Here is an 18,820-nt window from a genome sequence, read left to right as displayed (position 1 = left end):
GTTCCTGCACAGACCATGGTTAGACCATTTGGGTTCGAGGCCCAGCTTTGCGTGTTATCAGTTGTGTGACCTTGGGCTGCTTTAATGGGTCACTTTCCTCATCCAGAAGAGTGGGGGGACAGTGGCCAGCTCACAGGACTGGTGAGCTCAGTACTGGATATAGCACCTGCTGCCTAGCAGGGGGATATCAATGGGCCTCTTGTCCCTGCTGCTGTCCTACCTGAGACCCCAAGAGTATTTCCAGCAGCTTCCCCATGGGGGCCCCTGGCACCCCCCACCTCAGGTCTCACCGGTTTCGGAGCAGGTCATGGTCATAGTAGCGACAAACGGCCCGCCGCCCACAGCTCTGGGCCCAGTACACACAGGTGGTGTCGATGGCGCTGCCGTGGATCACTGGGCTGGGCATCCAGGCTGGAGGAGGACATGCTCAGGGGACAACAGGCCTGGCATCCTGCATTACCCAACCCCCCTACTCCCTGGCATATGCAACCCCCCCAGAGCCACTGGGGCCTCTTGTCCCATAAGTCTTTGGCCCTCAAGCCCACCCCTCACCCTGGTGTGAGATGCTGGCTCCCTGGATGGCCCTCTAGCTGCTTGCACACCCACCTCCAGGGTACCAGGTCCAGTTTGCCCAATGAGCCTGTGAACCCTAAGGTCAGGAACTGGGTCCCACTCATCCCTGTGCCACAGGCCCAGCACACAGTGGGTGTCTAAGGGTCCCAGGAAGGTTCTTTACCCAAAACTCTCAGGAGCATGAACTGGATCCCCACAGCCAGCGTCTTGTCTTCTTTCTTCACTCCCCTAAGAAGCAGAAACACAGTGACATGAGGATTGAGAGGGTCTCGGCCCTCAAGAGGCTCTCACCATCCCCTGCTCTCTCACCACCCAGGGGCCAGCCTTCCCCCAGTCTGAAGGTCTGTGGGTTTGGGGTTGGGTGGGCTCAGGTTCCATATTCCATTTCCCTTCAACCTGTCAAGCCCAGCACCCAGTTCCAGGCACCCCCACTGGCCATCAGGGTCCTGTGCTGGCCTCCCTGTGTTCCTGGCCACAGACACCTCCCCTCTCCCTACCCCTGGGCCCACCAGATTCCCCTCTCCTCCTACACTTGGCAAAGCCAGCCAGACATGGCTTCCAACTTCCCCAAGTGCTGGGAAGCCCCAGCCTAGTTTGCCGCGGAAATCACTGGCTCCTCCTTTGTAGTAATACCAGCAGCTGGTATTTTGGGAGTGCTCCCTATGAGCTCATTTTGTACTGCAATCCCCGCCTCACCCCCATGAGGTCGTTTATGCCATCAGGCCCATTTTACAGATAAGGAAACTGATGAATGTTTAGACAGGTTGACTTGGCCAAGACCTCACAGCTGGTGGGCGTCAGGGGGTCAGAATCTGTGAGGGGCGCCTGGGTGGCTCAGTCGGTTAAGCGTCCGACTTCGGCTCAGGTCATGATCTCACGGTCCGTGATTTCGAGCGTCGCGTCAGGCTCTGTGCTGACAGCTCAGAGCCTGGAGCCTGTTTCAGATTCTGTGTCTCCCTCTCTCTCTGACCCTCCCCTGTTCATGCTCTGTCTCTCCCTGTCTCAAAAATAAATAAACGTTAAAAAAAAATTAAAAAAAAAAAAAAAGAATCTGTGAGCACATCGCCTGCCGTAACTCCTCTTAAACGGGCTGCCTTGCCGGGGCATCTGATTCCTCTACCTTCTCTCTTTTGGCCAGGCTGCTTTACAGATCTACATGTCTTGTCGTGTTTATGAGGGTCTCCATCCCCCTTCTAATTTTCTAGAAAACAGATGGGGAACCAAAATAATCCCAACATGATGAAAATTTAGAATTGTCCTGCTCTGAGGTCCCCTTATTCCAGCCCCCACCCTAGGAATGCTGACTTTGGCCTTAGGTAACAATTTGTCGGTCCCAGCAGGCATCCTCAGGACAAAGGCCAGAAAGAACATGAACCAAGAAGCAGTGCTCTGCGTGGGCTGGGTCCACAGTGGACACACAAGTGCTTATTGACTTGAAGGCTCATGAGCCACAACTTACAGGGCTTGGTTTTCTGGATGTACCTCCTGTGGCCCACTCATCACAGGTAGGGTGGGGGCGGGGAGTCGGGGGACACTCCACTTTCTCCTTGCTGTGACTGGGTGGCCAGGGCAGGGCCTTAGGTGTGGCCTCCCGTCCCCTGAGGCAAGTGAGGACCTGGGCTCTGGTGCTGGCACCAGTACCATTCCGCCCAGCGGCTGTGACAAGACCTGGGGCTGACATCTGACTCTCTCTGAGCCTCGGTTTTCCTATCTGTAAATGGGGAGGACACTTCACTTTAGCAGGTTGCCGTGAGGACGAAGACGGGGCAGCGAGAGCCTGGCCTGTTGCGGGGGGCCCAGCACACCCGAGTGGCCTCCTTCTTGGAACCCTTCCCTCAGGATTCCTTGTCCTGCCTAGGGTTAAGGACTTCTTAGTATCCACCAGGTGTGGCCTGCCCCCGCTTTCACCTTAGGATGAGCATGAAGGAGGGTGTGTGGGTGAGACTGGCCAGTGCCGCACCCAGGCTGACCAGGAACATGAAGGGCAGCACCAGGTGGCTGCAGGCGGAGTCGCAGGAGCCCGCGGGCACAGGGCCTCCCCCTACCACGCAGCTGCAGTTGGCGTAGAAAACCTAGGGTGGGGAGGGGGCAGAGAAAAGCCTTCAGGAGCCTCCAAGGGCAAACAGCTGGCCCAGGCCCCAGAAGGCCCCAAGGGCACGAGCCAGCTGGGGTGGAGCTGGCTGGAGGCTGGGATTTCTGACCCCTGCAGCCAAGCACGACCCTGGACACGCATGGTTCACACACACATGGGCTGAGGCTGCCGGGAGAGGGAAGTGGTGAACAGAAGAGAGGGGCCTGGAAGAGCATCAGCCCCACCACACCACACTCACACATTCACACACACTCACATACACCCACACTCACACAATCATACACATACACACCACACACTCTCTCTCCCACACACCACAGTCCCACAACATACACTCACACACCCACCCACACACATACATCCACACTCACCCAGTCACATACACACATGCACATGTGCACACACGCTCTTTCTTTCACCTGGTAATGCCAGAGTGTTCCAAATTCCCGACTGGCTGCACAAGGAATCAAAGTAACAGAGTGTTTTGGGGAAGGAACTCGGATTTTCCAGCTCAGGGTTCCTCTTCCAGGGCACTGGGTTCCAGACTAGACTCTCAAGAAAATGGAGATTTCTTCTCTCCAAAAGGATGGAGAGATGCAGGCAGCACAGTGGGCATCCTGGCTCAGCACGTGAAGGGCAAGGAAGGCTTCTTGGAAGAGGGGCGTTGGATTTGGGTCTTGAGGAATGAATAGGAGTTTTCCGAGAGGAAAACGGAAATGAGCAGAGGGAAGGTCAAATGCAAAATCCCGTGAAAGTGGAAGGAAAGAACCTAGCAAATCTTTCAGTGAGCCTGGAGCAGAGCGTGCATGCAGGAGAGGGCAGAGGGGAGGCGCTCCAGGATTGCGTTGGGAAGACAAGGTGAACAGCTTGGGACACAAAAGAGGAACCTGGACTGCTGTTTCCAGAAACACAGTGCACCAGCACCCTGCCAATCATACTGCCAACAACTTAAAATGCTGGATGAAGTATTGAAAACATTGTCCTGAGTGCATCCATGAGCTGGCAGAAAGTGAAAAACTCGGGTTAGTACTAAGAGCCTGGAATCCAGGGAGGTGAGCAGAATCCGGAAATAAGCTTTGGCCGCTATGTGTTTGCAGAACTTGTACTAGGGAGTACAGCTTTCTGAGGTCTGGGGGCTTCAAGGCCAGAGGATAAATCTTAGCCCTCCCTCCTGCCAGGGTGAAGTCTACTAGGAGACCCCCAGAAAACTGGGACCCCTCCAGAGGCTGAGGTCTGAGTAAAAGCTGACTCCTTTTCAAACTGTAAGGAATGGCCCCTAGGCTGGCCCAAGGGTGTGTCTGACTGTAGCCCAAATTCCCACCCGCTACTGTGGCCTGGAAAACTTCCAGCCTAGGATTCTTTCAGAAGTGGTCTAGACTGCCAGTGCCCTCAGGCGCCTCACAGGAGCAAAGCAAGCCAGGAAGCCTAGGCTTCTCTTCCCCATAGATCAGAGTTTCTGACCGGGTGCCCCAGGGACCCTCGGCCTCTGCTGGGAGACAGGTGTGCAGGGATGGGTCCCATCAGCCCTTGAGGGGGTCTGGTCGGCCTGGGGCAGCCTCTCACCTTCAACCCTGGCGGCCTCAGACACTTCCCATTGTGGAAAGGGTTGGGAGGCCCTGAGCTGGACCCTGGGAGCCTTGGGAAGATTGTAAGCTTGGAAGGGACAAGACCTGACAGTACAAAAGCTGCTCTGGCCCCTGGGAGGGGACGGCCCGGGGACGGGGAGGGTGGGGGGCACGAAGACAGGCCAAGATGCCCAATGTGGAGAGAGTGGTAGGGAGGCAGGAGGAGGGGGCGGGGAATACAGAAAAGGGTTTTGATTTGAGAGATATTTAATAGATAAAATTAGGGCAAGGCAAAATGAGGAAGAGAGAGACCTGGGATTCAGGCTTGGGTAACTGGGTGCTCTTTCCATTGCCTCGCAGAGCGCCTGCACACGCTAAGGCTGAGCACACACCATTTGGACCTTTGCCTACAGGCTAAGCAGCCCACCCGGTTCAATGGAAGGACAGGTAAGGAGAGAAATATGCGAAGGCAAGATTACTGGAAGAGAAATCACCTGCCCCCGTGCCTTTTCTGGGGAGCAGAAGATTGCAGGGGTGGACACAAAGTGAGAGGCCTTTCTCTTGGGGTTTTCCCAGCCCTCATTCACATTCATCTAATTCTGGCAGGAAGTTCTTCCTATGGATGACTTCAGTCTCTCCAGCTGCCTCTGATTCTCACTCCCCAGGGGGATTCAGCCTTACCCCCTGAGCCCCAGATCCCACCAAGCACCCACCTCTTTCCATCTTTCTCCTGGTCCTTTACGTGTTCATAAATGGTTACTGAGTGCAGCCATGCTGGGCGCTGACTGACCCAGCCCTGAGCCCATGAGCTCACCATCGACCTGGAGAGGCAGGCCAGAGACTATTCCAGGCCAGGGCGACAGTTCCTGATGCTGACCAGGGCCCAGCTGCACCTTCCCCCCAATACTATACCCAGACACAACCTCTGAGGATGCTCTGGGGAGGGGGCTGGGCTGGGAGGCCAGAACCCTGGGTTTTAATCCCAGCTCTGGCACTAAGTCTTTGGGCAATGCCGAATCCTTCGCTGGGCCTCCATTTCTCATCTGTATAATGGACATAGCAGGAGTGTGTATCACCAAGTGCTTAAAATGTCCCAGCCACTAGACACGCTAAGTGCTTTTCGTAGGTTATGTCAATATGGCTCTTCACTTGCTATTCAATGAATTCAGCTGAGGCAAGCATTTGGCACAGTGACTAGTATACAGTGGGTACTCATTATGATCACCTACATTTTATAGACCAGGAAACTGAGGCACAGATCAAATAATTTGCCTAAGGTAACAGAGCCAGTTATAGGTAGAATAGGGATTTGAACTGAGTGGCCTGGCCTTAGTGCTCAGGGGCCCATATCCACAAATGTTTACTGTTCTCTTGGGGATCTTGCCTCAGCTGGCAGGGCCTGGGGTCCTTTGGAAGGGTCTTAGGGAGATCAAACCCGGCAAGAACAGTGAGTGCTAAGGAGGCCCAAGGCCTGGGATTATGATTATTGCAAATACGGTTTGGTTTGCACAGCCCAGGTGGCTCCTGTTGGTTCTGAAACCCCATTGACCAGGTGCTTTACTCTGCACTAGCCGTGGGGTCCAGGTCTCTCTGCTTGGAGGAATGTTGGGCTTAGATGCTGATACCCAGCAGGATGCAAAGGCAGGGGTTCCGCATGACAAAGGTGGGGAGCCCTGGAGAGAGGGACATGGTGTCCTAATGACCAGCCTGACACTGTACCCCCCCCAGCACCTCCCCACACACACACATACACACATGTTAATCTACAGCCTGGGGGCCTGAGGAAGGCTGATATTATCCTCATTTGTCTTTGGGGGGGACTGAGGAGAAAGGGAAAGAGGAGTGGCTAGTCTCGGTGACCTTTTTAAGGTTCACAGAGTGCACGCTGCTGATTATTCTGCCCTCTCTTCCCTTCTGGGAGTCCCTTGAGGGTAAGGCCTCTTGCCTCTGGGTCTTCAGTCCCCAGCACAGGGCCTGGCACAGAGGAGGGATTCTGCGAAGGTTTGTTGACTGACTTGTTGACCGACCGGGCTCACTGTGCCAGCCTCCCCACCGTCTCCCTGTCTCCTAGCCTGCACTCTGCTCACCTTCCTCCACACTGTGGTCTCAAGTGTGATCAGACACAGATCAGACCCTGTCACTTGCCTGCTTAAAACCTATCCAAGGCTCCCCATCACTCTCTTGATACGGTCCCTACTGGTGGCCTGGCATTCAAAGTTCTTCTTTGCCTGGGCCTTGCTTTCCCTCTTTGAAACCTTATGCTTCTGTTCCAATAAGTTCTTTGCAGTTTCTTGAAACGCTGTGTGCGTGTGCCATGTGCACGTGCTCGCTCTCAGACTCTGCTTCTGCTGCTCCCCCTGCCTGGAAAGCCCTTTCTTAGTTTGCTCACTCATCCTTGAAGATCCAGCTCAAAGGCCACTTCCCAGAAAGCCTTCCAGGACCCTTCCAGGCAGGATGTATCTTCTTCTATCCTTGTCTGTACTTGTGGGGACCCTTTTTCCTGCCTACCACCAGCCCTGGAATTCCTGACTTGTTTCCTTTTGCCTCTCCCCTGCACAGACAGCTGGAGCCAGATCTGGTTCACCCCTGTGCTCTGGGGCCTGGCCCATGGCTGGGCCCAGACTGGCGATAAAAGTTTATTGTGAAAATAATGTTCTACATCGGCCAACAGAAGGAGACAGACTGGCCAACAGATAGATGGAAAAGCCACAGAATGAGAATGTTCAAAGATGGAGAGTGTGATGGGTGCACAAAGACAGGGAGGGGCGGAGAGCCCCAGGGAGGCAGAGGGAGCCGTCAGAGGCCGGACCCACCTGGCTTTTGTCCAGAGCCTCCTGGACCACCCGGCTTGTGCAGCCTGCCTGGCAGGGTGTGAGGTATTCCACATGGGTGCTGGGGTCGCAGATAGGGTTAAAGTCGTCCAATGGACAGGAGCAATTCCCTCTGCAGGCTGGAAACTGTTCTAGTCCAGGCAAGTTGCTGGGGGGAGAGAAAGCCGGCAGAATTAGCCTGGCTTCCTGGCCACCTCACCCCTTGTAGCCCAGCTCCCCACCCCAAGAGCAATGCCCACATGTTTCAACTCCACACAGAGATTTGTTCACTGTCAGGGCTGTTCCATGAAGGTGCAGTGGTGGGCACCTTGCAATGGAGATGTGCAAGCAGGGAGATGAACTAGAAGCTGTGGGAGGCCTCCCAATGGGAGAAGCAGGGAGCACAGTCGGATGGAGGCCTCTGAGACCCCTTCTAGCCCCAACAGCCTACAAGCCTTTGAACTTTTGCAAGCATCTCCACTCTTCAGTGGCCCTTCTTTAGGGAACACAAGATAAACTCATCCCAGAATTTAGTCTCAGATGAAAAGTGCTTTTTTCTTGATGAGCTGGATTGCTTCCTCTTCTTAGAAAATTCAAGTTATGTGTGTTGGGACCAGTCAGGGCACCTGACTAGCTGCAGGATCACTGACCTGTCCCTGCCTCTCACTGGGCCTCAGTGTCTCCCTTAGCTCAGCTGGGGACCCCCTCCCATCGCCATCCTGTAGTTTCACAACCTCTCAGCTCACATCACTACCCTGTTCAGTGTGGCTACTGCAGGACTTAGTCCCGCCAATTCCCTCTGGAGGGCCTGCCCCCAAGTCCCAGGAGTGCCCCCACTCTAGTCAGCTGGGGCAAGATGGGGTAGACAGGGGCAGGAGATCAGAAGAGAGGATGAGTTCAAGGGGTAAGTCACCCTGGGAGAGGTGCAGAGGGGGCCCCTGGGACTCAGAATGTGACCTGACTTCATAACTAAGAGGGAGAAAACCTGCCAGGGAGCCTATGGCCAGGCTACAGAGGAGGCCAGAGTGGCCAGCTGAGGGTCCTGTGGACTTAGGGTGGGTATGGACAGAGTGGCAGGCCTGGCCAGCTTTGTGCCATCCCGGTTCCCTGGAGAAGAGGCCCAGCAGGGGCAGGGGAAGTGAGTAGGACAACTGTTGAGTCAGCCAGCCTGTAGCCAGAGTTGGGAGTGGGGTGGGAGAGCATCGGGGCAGAGGTGAGTTCTACTCCTTCTCCTTCCCTCAAAGGAGTCTCCCTCCAACAGTGTGTGTGGGGCGGTGGAGATCATCTCTCCCTCCTTTTCTGCCAGGCAGGGGAGGGAATGGGCTGGCACTGCTGGAACTGAGGCTGCACCAGGGGACTCCATCTAGGGGCAGACCCTCGTCAGGAAGGCTGAGTGGATGAGAGCTGGGGGCTCTTCCTCGGCCCCTTGCTCCTGTAGGGAGAGCCCTGGCTTCAGGCTCGGCCCCTCCCAGCTGGACAGCCCTGGGTGGGTGACTTCACCTCTCTGAGCCTCTCTATCCTCATCTGTGAAATGGGGATAATGGTAGGACCCATCTCAGAGATCCTGTGAAGATTCAATGAGACAGAATATGGGAAGAACTGGGCAGGACGCTGGGAGCATGAAAGACCCTCAGTTCTTGGCAGCTGTAAGTATCATTAGTTGGGCTGGAATATGAGAAATTCTCCTTAATTTGCTCAGTTTGTCCCAAAAGGCTTCTTCACTGAATTAGAGCCCAAAGCTCAGTTGAGTGAATTGCACAAAGAGGAGAACACAGTGAGATGAGATGTCAGAGTCAAGGTGAGAGGCAGAAGGGAAGGGAAATTGGCATGTGTGCTAGGTGACTTTTTTCCATTTCCTTTTTGCAAAACTGGTGCTAAAACATCCATTTGCTCTTTACTCTACAAATCATTTAAAGGCTCTGGCTCGCTCCTCAAACAGGGGACTTTAGAGGGCCTGGCTAAACCTCCACCAGCCATGCCTTGAACAAGGGCTCTGCAGACAGGAAGCAGCAGAGTCACCTCAATGGGAAAAGAAGAGAGAAGGAAGGAGGGGAAGGGAAAGGGAGATGGGGGAGAGGTTTTATTGTGGGACCAGGGACAGAGGGAAGAGCTGAGCATTTCTGGGCCCTGAGCTGTGCCTCCTGCAGGTGGGGAGAGCTGGCATGTGGGTGGAGAGAGGAAGTGCCCAGAGAGAGGTGGGCACGGAGACAACTGGGGAATTCTAGCTGCATCCTGGGCCAGCCTGAGCCTGGAGCAGTTCCCGGGAAAAGTGAAATCATTCTGAAGAGGCAGCAATGTATCTTCCAACATCCTCTCGAAGACAGACCCCACTGGGAGAGGGCATTTACCTGAGGCAGGGTGGGGGGACAAAGAGATGGAGAAGGGAGATAGGCATCAGAGGCTTTCCTCCTGGTACTGCCCAGATGTGGAAAAAGAACTCTATAAAGGTTTAAGGTCGTGGGACAACAGAGTTTTAGTTGCCAGGCTCTAAAAACCCCAAATCTTTGAGGTCTGTAAGCCAACTCTTTCCTAGAGCTTAAGCCCCTTCTGCAGCATCCATGATAGATGGCTTCCAGCCCTCTGCTCACCCCCTCTCTCTATACTCCTGCCCCCCCTCCCCCAGGGATGGAGAGTATGCAGGCTCCCAGGCCAGCCTTTCTTCTGGCCAGAAACAAAGTGTTCCTCAGGCTGAGCTGGGTCCTGCTCTCTGACGTGGCCTCTGTCTCACCTCCCCTTGGCTCACAGGGCTTGGCCACTCTAGAGATGCCATCCCCACAAGTGGCTTTGCCCTGCCTTGGCTTCCATCTCTCCGCAGACCCAAACCGTCCTGTCTGTGATGTTCCCTGCCCCTTCTAGTGATGTCTGACACCTTCACTGGAGACCCGGAGACAGAAGCCCCACTGCTCTGAAGGTAGGTGGGGAGGGGAGGAGAAGGTGCTGGTGGAAAGTGAGATTTGAGGTAGATGGGTCCCCTAATTCATCTGGCCTTGTCTTGGCCCCCTCCCTGACACGTCTCCCCGCCTGCTTATGCTCACGTGCTCTCGCACACACTCACCCAGGCTCGTGGGTGATGCCTGCAATCCGGTGGGTAGGGCAGCCCATGAAAAAGAGGGGCAGGCTGAGAAGTAGGCAGAACAGCGCCCCCAGCAGGCAGAGGGCTCCACAGCGCATGGGGCCCAGGTGGAGGCGCTTGACCAGCATGCCCCCCACCACGATGCCTATAATGGCCGATGGGATGGTGAGGCCGCCTATGAGCAGGTTGGCGTAGGACGCTGTGACGGAAAACTGGCGCTCCAGGAACTTGGGCAAGAAGGTGGCCATGCCTGCCACCATGGATGACATGCACACCTGAGACAGGACCACCAGCAGGAAGATGGGGTGGCGCAGGGTCCGCAGCAGCACCCTGGGGAACACTGTTGGGGAAGCGGGGAGAAGGTCAGAGTGGGCAGGCCAGCCATTCTTTCATTTCTGTCCCATCCTGCCCTGTTCAGTTTAGACAGATCTATGCCTTCCATCCCATCTCATTTAATTCTACTGCATTCGCTTCTATCCCATTACAATGGACTCCTGTCCATTTAATTCTATTCTGCTTTTGAAACTGTTTCATTACATTCCATTGAGTTAGATTGCACACTATTTAATCATGCTTCTTTCCGTTTGATTCTATCCAAACTTTGATTCCCTGTAGTTCTATTTGATTCTAGTTCATTCATCTCATCCCACCTCATTCCATTTCTACCCATTCACATCGTAGTTTTCCCACTTAGTCCTTTTCATCCTGTCCTGCTCTAGCTCTTTCCAAGCCAACCTGGCCCTTCGTCTTCCCTCTGGTGTCCCCAGCACAAAACAGAAATAGTTTATATTTCTCCATAGCACTTTACCTAACATACCACATGTTTCACTCACTCAGCCATTTTCTAGTCGCTCCACTAGAATATAAACTTCTTTTAAAGCAGGGGGGATTTTTGACTGTTATGTTATTTGCTGAATCTCCAGAGCCTGGGGCATAGCAGACGCTCAATAAATATTTATGGAATAAATGAGGGAATGAACAAATGGACAAACAGGCCCATATATGATCAACTATCAAGATGCTGGAGCAGGACCAAGACCTCCAGAGAAGGTGAACACTGAGCAGGCTCAGTGCTGGGTGGCTTCTCAAGGCAGGACAGGGGTAGGGCCTGAAGAATGGGTCTGAAGGAAAAGGAATCCTTATAGGGACGCAGCAGGGACAAAGGCACGGAGAAAGGCATAGAAGTGACGGGTCTGGCTTTGACGACCTCCCCGGTCTCCTTTTAGCTCCTAAACTGATGTCCAGCATACAGGTTTCCTCACTGCAGATCTGCTAACCCAAAGGGCATGTAACATGGGGTAAGTCTGAAAGAGCTTCAGGGCCTTCATCAGCTGGGGCAGCCAGGGTGACAGCCAAGAATGCTTCCTGTTCTAACATGCGCAACTCTCTCTCCACTAACATCAAAAGAGAAAAGACGTGTTTCTACCCGCAGGAGGGGAGGTGGAAGTTAACTGGAGGCGTAGGGGAGAGAGGAGGAAAGGCCTTTCCAAGATCAGAGGAGCAAACCACCTAGCAGTCGGGACTGGTAGGGAAAGACAGCCATGGGGCTCTTCTGGGCCAAGTGGGGGGTCCCTTTTGTTCCTGCAGTGGCAGGACCAGGGCCTCTGTCACTTGAGATCTCCATCTGTCCTTAGAGCATGGCCAGAGCCCAGTCAGCTGGCCCTCTGGGCCAGGCCAGGAACTGTTTCCTTAGGCACCAGAAAATAAAGACAAATAGACTAGGCAGGGTGGGTAGGAGCTGGGGCTGTGGAATCCCCCTTCCTTGTCCCAGGCCTGCTTCCTGTCCTGAGTCCCTGCCACGCAGCGCATTCAGCCAGCACTTGGAATGAGAAGGTATCACATGTGGCCTTTACCCCAGACAGCTGCTCTGGCCTCCTTCCCTCCCATGAGCTACCCTGGCCAGGACTGGCCTCATTGTACAGACGGGTACCATAGAACTCACCCAAGTTCCCCTAGAGAGGCTGGGCCATGGCCAGGAGTTTCCAGAGGTTTCCTAACTCCAAATGTAAAGGTCATTCTGTCTGCTATTACCTCCCCTGCCTCTCCCACATTCCTGTGCCCCTCTGGTTGCCTGACTCCAGAGGTCTGTCTCCTTGTTTCTATCCCATTCTCCTGTGCTAATCATTGCAGTGCACTTTGTACCCATTCTCTATCTCTCTTCAACATCTTCAGCCTATCCCTAGAACAGATGGAAAATTCCTAGAGGCAGGGCTATGCCTTTCACTTAGATAGGGATACCTAAAGGGGAACTCCAGGGGCACCTCCATTAGGTAGCTACCTCCCTTAGCTTAGTACAGTGTCTCCTCTATCACATAAGCTAGGGCTTCTCCCCATTCAGAGACCATGTCTTTCTTATCAGACAGGAGCCTCTCACAGCTCAGAGGCCATGTCTTCCCTCACTTTAGGGACTATGTTTCTTCCATTTGTCAAGGGCCTCCCTTAACTCAACAATAGTATCTCTCCCATCAGACAGGGGCCTCCTCCAGCACAGAGGCCACCTCTCCTCCATTAGACAAAGCATTTTCTCCCTCCATTCAGGGTCTATGTATCCTCCATTAGGCAGCACCCCACCCCCCCACCCCCGCCCCCCAGCACAGAGATTGTGTCTCTCTCATTGAATAGGATCTCTCCCAGCACAGGGACTATGTTTCCCCCAGACAAGGACCTTCTCTAACTCAGGGACTGTTTTCCCCTAAGAGTTTAGGCCTCCTGCAGCTAAGGGCCATGATTCATCCTCCCTCTGGCTCCCCCATGGTCCCATGTGGTCAAGGCCAAACCTCAGGTCACGATGATTTCCCCAGAACTCAGCAGTAAAACTTAGAAGTCAAGCTTGCTGACCAACTTCAGGGCCTATGGCTAGCCCTGCCTCAGTCTCCTCTAGGCTCATGGAGAAGCTGAAACAGCCAGAGACTATCTGCCCAGGACACCCGCTCCAGGATCCAATTTCAGTGATTGGCCCCAGCTTCCCTCTGGGCAGAAGCCAAAGCAGTGATTAATAAACTCTCCTATGGAGAGTGTGCTGGGGCCTTCCAGCAGCTGTGGGTGATCTGAGGTTAGGAAGTCAAAGCCCCTCCTGTCTCTAGGCCCAGCCCCATGGGGTCCAGCCCCCTCCCCCCGCCCACCCACATTCCCTGGGGATACTGAAGAACTGGGGGCTGGATTACTGGCATCCCAACAACAAGTCTTAGGACACACTTCCAAGAATTGGGCCTAATTTACTTCCTGTTTCAAAAGTCCTCAGTGGGGGCAGGGATGGGTGTTGAAGCAAACCCTGTGGTTATCACCCTCCTAAACCATAGGCAGCTCACCTTACTGTCCCAGGACATGGTCAGAATAATAGCAATAGGGCATGGGTGGTAATTGAAATAATAATTGCACCTTATATAAGTAAAGTTGTTTTTTTTTTTTATATTATACAAAAGGCTTTCCATTCATCACCCCATTTGCTTCTCCTAATAGTCCTTGAGAGAAGCAGAGCAAGGATTATTGGCCCTGAGGGTTCAGAGAGCTGAGAGGAGGGAGAGCCAGGCTTGTTGGGGGAAGGAGAGGAGTAGCACTTGAGCTTGACCTAGAGGGACAAGGGAGATTTTGATAGACAGCAATAAAAACTGATGTTCCAGCCAGAGGGGATCATATAAGCAAAGACTTACAGGAGCGTATGGTGCTCATGAGGGGCCTGTAGGTATGAAAGATAAATCAAGAAGGGCAGGAAGGGGCTGGGTCCCGTGCAGCCTCAAATGCCCCTCTGGTCCCCCTTCCCCATATCCTGGCCTGAGCTCTCTTACCTTTGATAAACTGGATCACAGTCAGGTCTGGTGCAATCTGGACTAGGCCATCCTGCTTCTCTAGAGGTTCCCGCAGACTCTGCTCAGAGGGAGAATCTTCACCCTGGAAGACACACAACCCAGGCAGTCAGCTGGATGCCAGACATTCTGCCCAGATATGCCTGTGGGTGTGGAAACACTCTGAAAGAGAAGAGGGTATGGGGCTGTCACCTCATCGGGAGCAATAGGGGCCAGCAGTGTTCCATTTGTTCTTGGCTCCGAACAGGCCAGAATGGATTGTTGCTGATGCCTGCTGGCTGGGGGTGAGACCTCTCTGGTGCCTCAACACCCTGTAAGACCTCAGGACCTTTGCTTCACCTTGGTGGGGGAACCCTAAGAAAGGCTGAAGTTGGGTGTCTTGCTAATCCAGCAAGATGGGCATTCAGAGTAGAAGGTAAGTTGATTTGAAGAGAAAATAACGATCTTACATATACATGTACGTCCAAATCAAACCTTGTTCAGGGTCTCTCCTCTGCTGGGCTCTGAGCTCTGCAAGAGCTCAGGGATCATCTTTATCTTATTCTCTGTTGAAACCTTGGTGCCTAGCATAGGGCCTGAGGTAAAATAGTGGGCATCTGATAAATATCCATGAAAAGAAGAAACGCAACAGATGTCTCTAACAGGCAATGGGTGCGGCCAATGCTGGCCTCTTGGAAGAAAAATGAGATCAAAAGGAGATGCTAATGTGATGCAGGCAAGCTTGTACACTGCTCAGAAGTGGGTTCAGTTTGGTTCAGAGTAGGGCAAAACGTCCACACTGAGTACCCCAGGGGCCTAGCAGAATGGGGGTTCCAGGATATGCCAGGCCACCAGTATGTGGGCTCCTGCTCCATCCTCCCTGGGACCTGCAAAGGAAGGGGTCTTACACTTCACACCTGAGCAAAGAAGCTGCTAAGTGAGGTAACTTGCTCAACATTGCACAGAACTATGATCTGAGCTCAAGCTTACCTGAGTAGAAAACTCATGCTTTATCCACTAAGCCCTGTGAGTTGGAGGCCCTGATGCAAGACAGGCAGAATTGGGAGGCACCTTTGTGGTGTTATGTGGAGGGGCCTGAGAGCCCACACTTTGGGTCTTACCCACTCTGGGTAAGTTACCGGGGGTCTGTTATTCATTTATACCTTCGAGTTGTGCTGACACAGCAGCCACCGGCCATGTGTGGTCACTGAGCACCAGGATTGTGTCTTGTCCAAACTGAGATGTGCCATGAATACCAAATACAGGATGCATTTCAAAGACTTCGTATGAAAAAGATGGGAAAATACCTCATCATTAGTTTTTTTCATATTTATGATGTGCTAAAATGAGAATATTTTAGATATAGTGGGTTAACTTAATTATTAAAATTAATGTCTTTAACTTTCGAATGTGCTGCCAGAACATTTAGAATTACATATGTGGTTCACATAATATTTCTTTTGGACACACTGTCTTCAAGAAAATCAGGGAATCTCCTTACGCCTTTCTTAGTCCTAGCTAAGCTATGGAGGGTGGTGCAGGAAGGTCCTGGGACCCCAGGGAGGGGTACTAGGCCTGGGGTACTTCCCAGAAACAGAAGCAGGAGGGGCTAAGGTAAACTATTAACTTCCCAGCATTTCTTATCAGGGATGGAAGGACAGGCTCGACCTTTGGACGAGACAGAACCTTGGACAGGCAGAACCTTGTGAGTTCCTTGTTTTCATGTAAACAGTAAAGTCAACCACAGTGTCTGCATGTACAACCCTATATGGTCTACCCAGCACTTTCACATCCACTGTGTCATCTGATTCCCGTAGCAGTCTGGTGAAGGGGTTATTACCGCACCTATTTCACAGAAAAGGAAACTGAGGCCCCAGAAAGGGAAGTGTCACCTAGGGAGCAATGGGCAGAGCAGGTTCTCAAATGTGGGTCCTATAGTACCACACTGTCTCATGCTGTGAAAAAGAGCATGGGGTTTGGAGACAAGAGGGGAGGGGCAGACCTTCAGGAGCTGGGAGGCCAGGGAAGGCATCCAGGAGAAGTGAGGTTTGAGATTTGTGGACTGGAAGGAAGAGGTTATTTGAAGCAAGGGCATAGTCTAGCAGGAGTGTGGCTGGGGGAAGGGGTCTATCAGTGCAGAAAGTGATGGGGAAGCCATCCTGACTATGGGTAAGAGTTGCTGGGGCAGGAGCTGGGTGGTTGGGAGGGCCATGCTAAGGGACTTTACTTGGGCCTTATCTGGTAGGTACTGGGAGCACTGACCTAGCTCCAGTCCTGTGTTCTCCACAAGTTCCCGCCTCTCTCTCCAGATCTGTTCGGAGGACTCCTGACTAAGAGCCAGCTCCTGAAACCGAAAGCCTTGTGATTTGGAGTTGGACACATCTGGTTGTGGTTTGCCCAGGTCAGCAGGCCTGCGCTAGTGAGCTGGTTAGAACTTCCCCTCTCGGGGCCGTGTGTTGACTGCTGCAAGCCTGCGGGACACCGGACACCATGTGTGGTCCCCCACATGAAAGGACCCTGTCTGCCGGGCCTCCAGGGAGTCATCCTCAGAGGAAGCTGGGTTCCTGGAAAGCTCTATGTGGAGCTGTGACCCCACGGAGCCACGCTGACCCTGGCAGGTGATGCCCTCAGCTTCCATCACAGGTGGCCATGGCAAGCGGCCACAGGGAACGGGGTTATCTGCTAGACTTCCTACCTGCTGCGGGAGGGAGGTCGTGTTTCTACCAGAGTGCCTAGAGATCTGAACTTCACAGAAGATTGTGACATGCTTCGGGCTTTCTCGTATTGAGATCCGTGCAACAGGCCATGCCTCTCTTTTCCCTTTGACTACCAGAAAGCTCAGAACCAAATAAGTGGTTCAGTTATAACAATTGACTTCATCTTTGTGGTCCATGCGCCTATGTTTCTCTCTCTCATTCTGACAAACTTTTGCTGCTGTTTCTATTTTCCCGCTTCTTGGTCTCGGCTGAGTGATTCAGCCCAGGTCCTGCAATGCTCCTCCTGGGTCTGAATCCCAGCTCCACCATTCACTAGCCATGTGGTCGGGTTATTTAATCTTTCTGTAACTCGGCACCTCAGGTGTTAAATGGGGGTAATAGCTGCATCTACTTCATGGGTGGATTACAAGGATTAAATGAGATAATACATACCAAGGGCTTAGAACAATGCATGGTACAGAGTAGGCAATAGATGTCAGCCTAATTCCCCACTCTTTTATTAGCACTGTACGTGAATTTGGTGCGAGCTGTAAGAAGAATATTAGGGAAAAAAAAGATAATTTTTCCATTATTTTTCAAAACTCTAAAGAGCTGGCTGGAGCAGAGAAAGATACTAAGAACAAGCATTCCTGGTTGTCAGGCATTGAACAACCCACTTCACACTTTGTTTCATTCTTACAAAACCCCCAAGATGTGAACGTTGTGATTATACCCATTTTATGGATTTCATAATTGTAAGTGCAGAGGCAGGATTCATACCCAGGCTGGTTTGGTACAGACACCATATGTCTAACTCCTGTTGCTGGCCTCCCGCTAGGCCGGCACTCAGACACCTCAGGCACCAAGGAAACTCTTGGGCCAGATCAGCTTCCAGTCAGCTCTCTTCTTTAGCCTCAGTCTCCTCGGCAGTCAAACAGAGGTACTGGACTAGATCGGTGTTTTGAAAACTGGGTTTTTAGCAGCAAAACCCTTTCCCCAATTGAAACCTCACTCCAAAGACTGGTATCAAAACACATAAAAGTAGAATCTGTCTGATTGAAGTGTGTGTGTGTGTGTGTGTGTGTGTATGCACGCGTGCGTGTGCACGTGTGTGTTCAGGGAGGTGGAAGGCCCTTAGTTCTACTGTGGACACCTCTCTTCAATCTCCATATGGTGGAACCCTTGGGGTTCTCCCTATGGTGGCACCTTTGGGGCTCTGTTGAAACCACTCAAGCAGGTCATCCCAAAGTGCCTTCCAGCCCCAGTGTTTGAGGAAGTTCTGATCTACACCAGGCCATGAAGAGGGGAGGACTCACTTTAGCCCTTTGGGGCCAAGGACTCACTTTAGCCCTTTGGGGCCAAGACCTGGCCTTATATAGACTGGTGCAAGGTGGGGTGGTACTGGTCCAGCTCTGGGAACAACCTTGACCCTCTCTGGGCCTGAATCCCTCCATCTGTAAGATAGAGTGGGGGTTGAACTGGATGATCACACAAGACCGTCTACTTTAGAGAGTTGAGGAGGGGTGGGGGGGGGGGGTAGTCACAAGGCCTGGGTTGCTAGGGACATGAGCCAGCCTAGGCTGCTGGCAGTTACTGCAAGGGAGAGGTACCAGGCATAAGAGAGACACAAGTCACCTTGGACCTCACAAGGGCTGTAAAATGAGCACAAAGTCCAAAGGGAACAGAAGCCTCCTAGCTGGCCGTAAGTCCTAGGCTTTAAGGGCCATTGCCACTGCCCACTCCTGTCCCCATCCTTGACCATTCTCCCAAAGAAGCACATCAGGTTAACAATTGGGAGGAAACAGATTTCACAGACTCCTAGACTCATAGGCCCAAATTGTAACCATGTAGAAATATGAATTTTTGGAGTCACAGACCATATGAGGCATAGAATCTTAGAATAATAGAACACAAGTACTTGAGAATCTTTACTAGAAATACAAAATTTAGAACTTTATAATATTAGAATCCCAGACTCTGAGAGACAGCCTAGAATGACAGACATGGAGACTCCTGGGAAATTGGAACCGAGAGAAGGTGACAGAAGCCAGCGGTGCTCAGAGGCTGGGCAGGGACAGGGGATCTCGAAGGATGAGGCCTTTGTCAGCCCCTTGCCTAGACCCAAGGGTAGGCACTAAGAGGGACCTGAGGGTGTGGAGGGCAAAGGAGTGTTGCTGATTGAATGGGGTCCTAATGGGACCGGATGACCTGCTGGGGAGCCCCTGAGAG

At 52.7% G+C, this 18,820-nt stretch overlaps 1 protein-coding gene and 1 long non-coding RNA gene across 7 annotated transcripts in view; one reads left to right on the top strand and one right to left on the bottom strand.

The window, feature by feature from the left end:
- SLCO2B1 (solute carrier organic anion transporter family member 2B1) overlaps window positions 1-18,820 on the bottom strand; it is a 51,266-nt gene that overhangs the window by 6,956 nt on the left and 25,490 nt on the right. For all 6 annotated transcript variants that reach the window (XM_053203698.1, XM_053203697.1, XM_015075560.3 and 3 more), the window contains 6 exons: window positions 13,899-14,001; window positions 10,096-10,453; window positions 7,044-7,209; window positions 2,482-2,645; window positions 737-801; window positions 291-411 (listed from right to left, as the gene is read on the bottom strand). In XM_053203698.1, coding sequence (XP_053059673.1) covers window positions 291-411; window positions 737-801; window positions 2,482-2,645; window positions 7,044-7,209; window positions 10,096-10,453; window positions 13,899-14,001 — 977 coding nt within the window. The remainder of the gene's footprint in view (window positions 1-290; window positions 412-736; window positions 802-2,481; window positions 2,646-7,043; window positions 7,210-10,095; window positions 10,454-13,898; window positions 14,002-18,820) is intronic.
- On the top strand, window positions 4,306-17,672 carry LOC106977975 (uncharacterized). Its single transcript, XR_001430729.3, has 4 exons — window positions 4,306-4,677; window positions 9,856-9,951; window positions 14,164-14,331; window positions 16,205-17,672. It is a non-coding gene; the product is annotated as an uncharacterized LOC106977975 (long non-coding RNA).

Source organism: Acinonyx jubatus, chromosome D1 (genome assembly GCF_027475565.1).
Source record: "Acinonyx jubatus isolate Ajub_Pintada_27869175 chromosome D1, VMU_Ajub_asm_v1.0, whole genome shotgun sequence".
NCBI classification, from domain to species: domain Eukaryota; kingdom Metazoa; phylum Chordata; class Mammalia; order Carnivora; family Felidae; genus Acinonyx; species Acinonyx jubatus.
The sequence above is the reverse complement of the archived record's forward strand: the minus strand, read 5'-3'. Positions and strand labels throughout refer to the sequence as shown.